Raw genomic sequence first — 10,622 nt, forward strand, 5'->3', positions numbered from 1 at the left:
AAAAATAGTAATTTTTCCTTAAAATTTTGTTTTTGAGCTAAAAGCACGCATTTTTTGACAAAACGGATAGACATGACTCACTTTGTGAATCAGTTCACCTCGGATGACCCGTTACAGTAAAGATTGATAGGTTGTGCATCCCGTATCGATAGCCAGATCAAAAGTCATGATCAATTTACGATCACCTTCTTTTGGTCCAACCATGCTAGGAATGTATCGGTGTCATGTCCTACATCAACACCCCTAGTTTGATTGCACCAAATTTCATGAAATATCATGAAATTTTGCATAATTCAGCCTTATTAGTCACAAAATGTCGCCAAATTTCATGAAATTTGCTGCAACCAAACTCAGCCTTAGCTTTCTTATCTAAGCCAAATAAATTCTTTTCCCAAATACCTAGTGTTCAATGGCACATCAGAGAACCCAAGCTAACCGTCCAGATGGTGGGCCCAATGAGGATGAGCATAGTATTAATTTACCAGAAATCTAAGTAAAAAGCATTCAATTGTACCAAGTTTATTCAAGTGAGATATCAACCATACAATATCCATACATTTATTATTGGGCGGCATCATGGAATTAGATATCACACAAGGCAAGTGATTCTAACCACTGATTTGATGACCACCAGCAATTGGGCGAAGTTTGGAAAAGGTCCAGCCAACAGTCAATGATCAATAGGTAAAAGTCCTGTAATGGATGGCTGTGATCATCTAATGGATACAAGTAACATATAATAGATTATTAAACCATATGATTTAAATTTAAAAAAAAAAAAAGAAAAAAAAAAAAAAAGAGAGTAAAATCAATGAATGACCGAAAAAGAAAAAAGAAAGACGAGGGAGGGGGTGATCAGAAATCCACATCGCACTTGGTCCCAATAAATCCAACGGCCGAGGAGCTTCCATTCGTCGTTAAAGGGACCTTCAACTCGCACTCGAAATCTGGCTTGAAGCGCTTAGTCTTGACTGATCCAATCTTAAACCTAATCCTTGCATAGATCTCAACGTCAATGGAGAAAAACCCTTCTCCCTTCTCCCTATTGAAATCAACAACATCAGAATTCTCCAGTCGAATGGGAACGTCCCCAACAAAGACCGGACGGAGATTGGTAGTATTTTTATGGCCTTGATAAAAAGCCGGCAAAGGCGAGTAAGCAAACCGCTCTCCTTCGTAGTAAGCTTTAGCTTCAAGCCTATCGTAGTAAATGCCGATCCGCTTGTTGGGGTTCCTTATAACGACGTCTAGTGTAAGGTTGTAATGGAGAGTGTTGTTGGTGATGAGATCGAACTCAGTTAACGTTGCGCTCCTGACGTAGACTTTCATCTTTGAAGGGCGGAAAACGAGCCAGAGAACGAGGGTTGTGATGCCAAGCACGACAATAATGGCGACGATGAGGTTGAATAAGGTGGTCCTTAAGCCACCTCTCCGTCGATCGCGCCAATGGTGGCCTTGTTGGGGAGGGATAGGTGGGCCATAGTAAGCTCCATTCAAGGAGGCATGTTTTTCATCGGCCATGCTCAGAGAGAGAGAGAGAGAGAGAGAGAGAGAGAGAGAGATAGAGAGAATGGTGATGTGGTATGTGGGGGAGAAGGGAGAATGATTTATAGCCGTTGCCCGTTGGAGAATATTCAACATAGGTGGCGATTAGATTGGATGTGAGCAATTATCTTTTCTGAAACATTGATCAGACCAAAATAGTTCGTTAGACGCATTGGAAACTCTAGAAGAGTCCAGATGGGTGATTGGTCTCTATGTTGTAACTGATTTAAACCGTCCCCTTGCATGGTCAGCGGTATGGCCCACTAGATGGACTTTCCAAATCAACGATATTGGCCTGAAATCATCATTTTATGGGTGGTTGATTAGAAGGTTTGGATCATCCGATAAAACTTCTAGGGAGGCATGAAAAATCCAATCTGGTACTCAATAAATGGACGGTCCACTTACCTGAGTATTTATTGGGCCTGCCAAATTAATGGATCTTGACCATCTGTATTGCTTGCCATTGAGATTGCTTGATCTCACTCGTTGTTAAGAGACGTAGGCAATTAAAACTGGGTCCCACAGATCATTATTTTTGCAAGCCATCAATCAGATGGCTGATGGCTTGGATTGTTCAATCAAATTGATTTCTGAGAGATTTCAGCAACTGAAGGTGGAGCCTATATATATATGTGTGTGTGTGTGTGTGGTCAGTTTCAGTGATGGACTTGTCTAGATCGGCTCAATTCTGGGCCATTTAATCGGATGGTTAAGAACTCATCACACTCATCTGGGCAATCCAGGTTGGCCGTTATGGTGGACGGTCCAGATTCGCTGGTGCGTCCTTCACCGGATAGTAATCAATCTGAAAGTACTATGAGCCAACACTACGATCGATCTCTGCCATAGTCAAGGAGAATGATCACAGAGGTGATCGACCTATGTGGGGCCAAACCGTGATGCGTATGTGAATCCAAACCATGCATCTGGTTCACCGTACATCTCAAGAATCATCCTGATAAAAATCTAATTGTTCTCAAATGTTCCCTGTGATGGGAAATTATGATCCGACCATCTTTAAGGTCAGATTGGCCCAGCTACGTTTATGGACGGCTCAACCGAACTTCCTTCAAGTTCAGCTCAACCAGACGAGCGATCATTCTAGAGATACTTCACCAAAAGGGACCAGCAAACAAGATGTCCGAGCTATGACTTAGAATGATACAAGCTCGGATGAATCAGTCCGAACCATCCTCGGGCAAGTGACCAGGTCATGCCCTGATTACTTCAGCCTAGGCCGCCCCCACCCGACTCGGCGTAGTCCGGACTCAGTTTAGGAAAGCTATGCATAGCTCGTCTTCAGTTGACCAGCTGAGTTCCATCAGCTGAGCCAAGCTCACTCCAGTAACGTACGATCATATTAATTGCTCCGCCACGATCATGTGATAACTGACAACATCATCACGTGCACAGTTCTCGCCTAGTGACTGAGATTGTGTCGAGATTAAAGGACGCCCACATCCTACCAAACAATACAAATAAGGACCTCACCGAATGGGACAGGTACGCAAAATCTCTCACCCAAAACCCCATCTACACAACTTAGATCAAGATTCCAGGCCTGACTTTGGCATTGCAGGGTCCCCTGCTCTAGCCAGGGTCTCCATTGTCATTCATTTGTACAAGTGCTCGGATCTAGGAGCTCGGAGAGGGTGAACCAAATTTCTGCATCAACATTCCCTATTGTTCCCTTTTGTATGGCTCACCTGAGTTATAAACTAGGCTGGATTTTATAAATCTAGGCCTAACATGGAAGGATGTATTTAATGAATGGCTTAGATGACACTCATACGTCATGGTGGGCCTCACATGAGACTCGTCCGAGTCAACTAGGATATACTGAACGGGTTCGATACAATGGGTCACCAGAGTCAGGCAAGTCAGCCGATAATCCCTGAGTTGGTGGAGTCATGACTTAACTTGAGATTGGATGAGTCAGTCCAAGATGCCCAAGTCTTAAATCCATGATATTGATGGTGCAATCTGAAACAAGTCCACAATGATGCAGGCTTGGACCCCAAATTGAATTTGAATTTTTCTTACTATCATTGGAGGTGGCCATCAAGTCGAGTCGAACTAAGTTAGGTCTAACCTGACGCGATTTGGCTTTGGAAAATCCCTGACCCGAATTCAATCCGACTCGGTACCGAATCCAGCAAGCCTAACTCGATCTGAGTCCAAGTCTTGGTTGGGCTAACCTAAACCGAGTCCGACTCGATCAAAGATATCGAGTTGGATCGAGTTGGCACCGATTTAGATCAGGTATTGGGCTTGATCATTGGATATGCTTCAAATTTGGGGATAAAATGGATGGACAAAGGGGGATAAAATGGATCAGGACGGGACGGGATGGTGGACCGATGGGTGTCAGATGGGAAGGGATTGGGACTTCTTTTGGATCAGGTGCGGCGGGTAGGGTAGAGAGGATACAAATTAGGTTTTATATATATATATATATATATATATATAAACCTTACTCGACAACCCGAGTCGAGTCGGGTTTCGAATCGAGTTTTGGGTTGAGTTACTAGGTAACTTGAACTCGACTCGATTTGAGTTCAGATTGGGCGAAGCCTACTCGGCTCAGACCGACTCAACCATTTGGTTCAGGTCAAGTTGAGTCTGAACGAGTCGAACGAGTCGAGTTAGGCTAGTCGAGTCGGTTCATGCCCAGCTCTAACTATCATAGGGCCTAATATTTTGGCCTAATGAATTAACAGGCCATTTCAGGTCTAAGTTTCACAACATTTTATGTTGTACCTCTGGCTAGGCTCAAGCCCAGGTACATTTACGGCTATGATCTGCTTGGATTGGGTTTCAATTTTTAGGCATAGTTGGGAAAGGCGAAGATATTTGACCCAATTAATGAATAGGCCCATAAACTTGGCCCAGGGGAAGGCCCGATTAAAATATAGGCCCGATGCCCTGATGACTGATCCATGCCAACATGCCATTCGTGCAGGACATCGATACCTTGCAATTCGTGTGTCCCACCATGAAGATTATCTAGCCACATTGTTGGAATCAATATACAACCGACAATCAAATAAGCTTTGTTTCCATGGGGTTTTGATAGAATGCGGGGCAGGCATCATAGTTACCATGCGTCACCTTGATTCAGCTTGTTCGTGCATGTACATATTGTTGGGGCACAAAATTAAAGAGAAAGAAATGAAAAAAGTGAAGAACTTAAAGCAGAAAGGAAGAAAGAAAAGAGGTATTTACAAAGAGAAAGAGAAAGACTCATTGTACGCGCAATGGAGATGTTGCGAGGGCCATTGCGCAACACAACGAGTCCTTACATATGAACTGCGCATTAGGGATAGATGGTAGATAAATTCAAGCCACACATGTGAAATGCTTATAAATATCCATTCACCCCCTTATTTGATTCATTCACAAGTTCAGAACTCAAGAAGATTTTCAGAGAGTTCAGGATTTCTCCAAGGCCTCCTTTGTCTCCTCCAAGTATTACATGAAAAGAGAAGAAAATTAAGAAAAAAGAGAAGAATACCTGTTACGTTGGTATGCGTAATAGGTCTCCATTATGCGGCGCGCAACAAGACTGTTGCGCACACAATGATGTATTTTCACATATGTATTCTTCCAGATCTTCACAAAAGATGATGATTTCCAACGTGATTTGATCATCTCTTCCCATATTATCATACTAGGCAAATGAAAAGGAGCATATAGAATTCTGAAGGATTCTTAGATCCGCGCAATCCTTTTTTCATAGAGATAAATACACTGCAAGCTGGAATGCCGTTGAAATCATTATTTAAATTATTTCTAGAGTTGTTGTTATATTAATTAAATTCACTTTATATTGGAATCAAGTGAAACACGAGTATGTAAATGAACTCTAAAATCAATAAAATATCTGATGATGATCACTCTCTTATATTTCTTTGTTATTATTGAATAAGATATTCTCAATTACCATACATTCATTTTTTGTCAAAACACAGATCTGGATCATTCATCAGTTGGTGAAAACTGTGAATTTATCATGTACCAAAAACCAATATGGTCTGTTGATAAGGTAGATCACGCTCAACGTTGCAAACTCAATGCACATGTGTACCGTCTTTATTAATACCAATAATAATTTTTATTATAGTGACATGTTCCCTCTGCAACCTAATTAATGGACCGGATCGATCTGAGTGTGGGATCTGATGGTGGGGAAAAGGCCTCAACTTGGCTGGCCTGGACAAGGATTGTGTTCCTCTGGTCGGAAGCTGTGGGGAGCCCACAGAGATACTCGTGACAAATTCACTCCGTATATCGGTTTTGAAAGACAATGATAGAACATATATGCTTCTAAAAAACAGGCAGATCAAAACTCATGTGAACCACACCACACAAACAAGCGGGAATTGAAACTGTGGGGGCCACTGAAGTTTTGTATTAGAATGATATTTACGTCTACAGTTTATCTGAGTGGCAATGACCATATGAGCGATGAAGCTACCGTTCCCAGTGTTTTGTGTGGTCGGTCGCACATGAGTTTTGGATCTGGCTGAATTTTAGAATCATGTCCCATTGTTATCTTTAAAAATGAAGTGGGGCTCATGATTCTACAATCCAGGCCGTTAATCTTATATATGATCATATTCCTAGCTTCGAGTAGTGGACCTTTTCACATAAAAGTCATGGGTTTCTGTATGTCTATTTCTAACCGTCCATTTTCAATCCACAAATTGGAAGGTTAGGATTATACTATTGAGTGAATTTTTCTGGTATTGGTCCATGTAATAGAGAATCCATACACCAATGGTGTGGATCAGAGATCTGCGGGCTTCAATTATATATGAAATTCCGAGTGTCCAGTGGATATCACAGACCGGAGGATCATAAAATGCCTCTCTTTCGCACGAAGAAATCGCTAGCGCACGGCACCACTTTCAAACCCAACGAATTTTTTAGCAACAGTGTTGGACCGGAATCGTCTGCTACCTAGCGCGTAAAACACCTCAGCACTTTGGCGTCCACCATCTTTTAAATATAAAATCCACTCCCTCCATTGGGTCCTCTCCTCGCTGGAAATGAGGCGAAAAATCATCCATATCCGAAACTAATGTGGGCCACACCACAGGGAACAATGGAGAGGAATGCCAACCATAGATTTGTCCGTGTGACCAGCAAGGTGTTTAGTTTTCATCAAAACCGTTTATCAGGTGATAATCACCACTATGAATGAAATTTGAAAGAACTTAATCGTGATTCAAAATTCATGCTGGCCACAACTTGTGAATTTGGAGGTTTTAGGGGGAATTTTACAGTGTTCCTGTCAAGATCATCCATATGAGAGTTAAAGGATCTTATCGTTTGTATGTACAGCGGAAATAATCGTTACCAGCTGATGGAAGGAGTAGATTTCACATAAGCAACATGATGAGCCCAAAATGCTTGAGTATCTATACCAGTCAAGGGTGCTGGCATCTAGAACGTGGGCAAAAGCTCCCATCAGAGACTTCTTTGAGGCAGGACAAGACACTCAATACGCAGGCATTCAAAGATAAAATACATTAATTAAACCGACTAAATTGTAGAATCCACTATCGGTAACTCAAAGTCCCAAAATCAGATTGGTTGGAGAATCCTAACCTCTGCTTCGTGGACACTTGTCTATTTGAAATAGGACCATTGGATTTTTTATTTTTTTATTTATTTTTTATTTTTTTGTTTCTAACCATCCGATAAACGTCCTCCAAGCAGATAGTCAGATGATAAAATTTAAGTGTAACTTTTGTTTAATTATACATCTGAACGGGGAACCATAACTTTGGACGGTTTAATTTGAATTACCCATATGCCACGTCTGCAATTTATACGTATTTTCGAAGCGGCCATGTATCATCCATCACGCTCTGTCAGGGTATCAAAGTTTTTTCTCAATAGAGGCCCATCGTGAGAAAATTACCACTATAGGCGCCACCTTTTATCCAGCGCCTTTTAGTATACATCTGAAACTTAACTTCCCAACTTAGACCGTGCATATACGGACAGTAAATTCGAGGACGAAAATACTCCTCCTTATTGCCATTCTCTTCCTTTCACTCTCTTTCCTCCTCCATTTCCAGAGAGAGAGAGAGAGAGAGAGAGAGACACGAAAAATCCTTTTCCTGCATGAAAATCGCATGAAAATCCGTTACGTGGATCACACCATCCTCTCATTGGATCCCACCCTCTCCATACATCTGTATTTTCTCGATTTTCTGAAAATGGTCCCTCCATGGAAGGAAGCACGCACCACAGGTATAATATAGTATATTTCCCTAAACGGTGTAAATTTTTTTGTGGGCCATCGAATTGCTGGATGAAGCTCGTATCTTGGCTTTTAGTTCATCCATGTAAAAATCATCCTATGAACATGATGAATTACAAATAAAACATTATTGTGGGGCATAACAAGGTTTCTACGGTGGAACCACTGTTTCCTGTGGTATGATCCACTTGATATTTCGATATGTTACCATTTTGGGCTCTAACCCTTACTTTAGATGAAAAAATGGATGAACGTCGTGGATAGTCCACATACATTCAAGGTAGGCCCAACTCAGTTAACTCAATACGATAAGAGCATATTGAGCAAACTCTAAATCCAATTTGCGAGAGGTTTTAGTCCATTTGACCTATTTCTCTGTAATATGCTCGAGTCATCGCCGACATTCCTGGTTCATGATTGGTGAAATTCCGCAAGCAATTCATAAATTTGACAGAGATATCATAAAAATATGATGAGGAACTTCCATAGATTCATGTAATTTAACGAAAATTTAATAAACCGCTCGGTCAATTTCGTTAACTTCTCGGTCAAATTCACCATATAGAAATTGAATTTCATGTAAAGCTCGGTCAATTTCATTAACTGCTCGGTCAAATTCATTGAAGAGCAAATTGTTAGGCTAGTTCAATTTCATTTAAAGTTCATTCCAATTCATGTTAGCCTCACTGAATTTCATGTTAGCCTCGTTGAATTTCAAGTTAGCCTCACTCAATTTCAAGCTTGCCTCACTCGAATTCATGTTTCCCTTGCTCAATTTCTAGGTTGACTCACTCAATTTTCAGCTTGACTCAGTCAATTTTTAGCTTGTCTTGCTCAATTTTTACCTTGTCTCGCTCAATTTCTTATTTGCTTCACTCAATTTCTAATTTGCCTCGCTCAATTTCTAGGTTGCCTCGCTTAATATCTACATTGCCTCACTCAATTTCTATGTTGCCTCCCTCAATTTCTATGTTGCCTTGCTCAATTTCTAGGTTGCCTCACTCAATTTCCCTTACTCAATTTCTAAATTGCCTCGCTTAATTTCTTGGTTGCCTCATTGAATTTCTAGGTTGCCTTACTCAATTTCTAGGTTCCCTCGCTTAATTTATAGGTTGTCTCGCTCAATTTTTACATTGCCTCGCGCAATTATTAGGTTACCTCACTGAATTTATAAGTTACCTCGCTCAATTTCTAGGTTGCCTCGCTCAATTTGTAGTTTGCCTCGCTCAATTTGTAGGTTGCCTCGTTCAATTTCTTAGTCGCCTCGCTCAATTTTTAAGTTGTCTCGCTCAATTTCTACATCACCTCACTCAATTTTTACATTGCCTCGCTTAATTTCTAGGTTACCTCGCTCAATTTATAGGTTCCCTCGCTCAATTTCTAGATTGCCTCGCTCAATTTTCACGTTGCCTTGCCCAATTTCTAGGTTGCCTTACTCAATTTCTTGGTTCCCTCACTCAATTTCTACGTTGTCTCATGCAATTTCTAGGTTGCCTTGCTCAATTTCTAGGTTACCTCGCTCAATTTCTTGGTCACCTTGCTTAAATTCCAGGTTGCCTCGCTTAATTTCACCTTGCATCGCTCAATTTTTTAGGTTGTCTCACTCAATTTCACCTTACCTCGCTGAATTTCATGTTTCCCTCACTCATTTTCTACTTTTCCTTGCTCAATTTTTAGTTTGCCCCGCTTAATTTCATGTTTCCCTCGCACAATTTCTAGTTTGCCTCCCTTAATTACCAGTTTGCCTTGATGAACTTCTAGTTTGCCTCGATCAAATTCATGCTTGCCTCTCTTAATTTCACTTGAGTCTTATTCGATTTATGCTAAAGCTCGCCAAAATTCATCAAGATTTTGATTGATTGATTTCAACTATGTTTAATTTTTTGTGTTATGATTCGTTAAGTATGTAGTGAACTTTATTTTTGATATATTTTCCATTATATGCTTGTAGGTGACGATTCTTGTTCTCAATTTGCAAAACAATCCTCTAAGTGTTCATTGAAATGGTGGTTTGACACAGTGAAAGGTTAATTAGAGAAGCATGATACTCAACTAAGTCTGTTTAAGCAATCCCCATTCTCCTTCTTATTGCACCTCTCATCCTTTCGATTCATAGGGGCTCTATTTCACCTTCTTCTTGTAAGATATAAAGGTGATCTTATATTTGAGATACGGGGGACACGATTGCAATTCACGGAGAAGGACTTCGCCCTTATAACGGGGCTTAAGACCAGGGAGCTTACAATATCGAAAAAAATCCCATCAGGAGTACATTAATGGATAAATACTTAAAAGATATCAAGTTTTTAAGAAACATTTATTAAATATATTTAAAAAATTAGTTGACACCAATAAGCATGAGGATGTCATGAAGGTTGCCCTACTTATGTGTGTTGAGTGTTTTGTTAGGGGAATCGAATCGAAAACTATGTGTAACATAGATTATATGTACCTAGTAGACTCCATAGAGGATTTCTATAGCTATCCTTGGGGTAGTTTGGCCTACAATATAATGTCACAAGGGGTCGTAGCTGCTGTGATGGCATCAGGTGCGGTTCGCTATAATGTATATGGTTGTGTCTTTCCTCTGTAGGTAAGAACTCTTTCTTTATTCTACATGATTATATTCAATTGTGGATTTTTAACCTCATGCAATCTCATTATAACAGAATGGGCTGTAGAGAGATTATCGGCCCTACGAGAGTGTGTTATTTCATATGTTCCCTCGTAAATTCCACTCTTCATTCGATATCGAGGCTGGAAGGGTTGGAGGTACAACAAAATGCATGTAATTTTTTAG

At 40.6% G+C, this 10,622-nt stretch overlaps 1 protein-coding gene across 1 annotated transcript; it reads right to left on the reverse strand.

Moving 5' to 3' along the window:
* Positions 1 to 496: 496 nt before the first annotated feature.
* LOC131234830 (NDR1/HIN1-like protein 3) lies at positions 497 to 1,552 on the reverse strand. The gene has a single exon (XM_058231810.1). The coding sequence runs from the start codon at positions 1,519 to 1,521 to the stop codon at positions 856 to 858; it is 666 nt and encodes a 221-aa protein (XP_058087793.1). The 5' UTR covers positions 1,522 to 1,552; the 3' UTR covers positions 497 to 855.
* Positions 1,553 to 10,622: the final 9,070 nt, after the last annotated feature.

The sequence above is a fragment of the Magnolia sinica genome, chromosome 19, assembly GCF_029962835.1.
Source record: "Magnolia sinica isolate HGM2019 chromosome 19, MsV1, whole genome shotgun sequence".
NCBI lineage: Eukaryota > Viridiplantae > Streptophyta > Magnoliopsida > Magnoliales > Magnoliaceae > Magnolia > Magnolia sinica.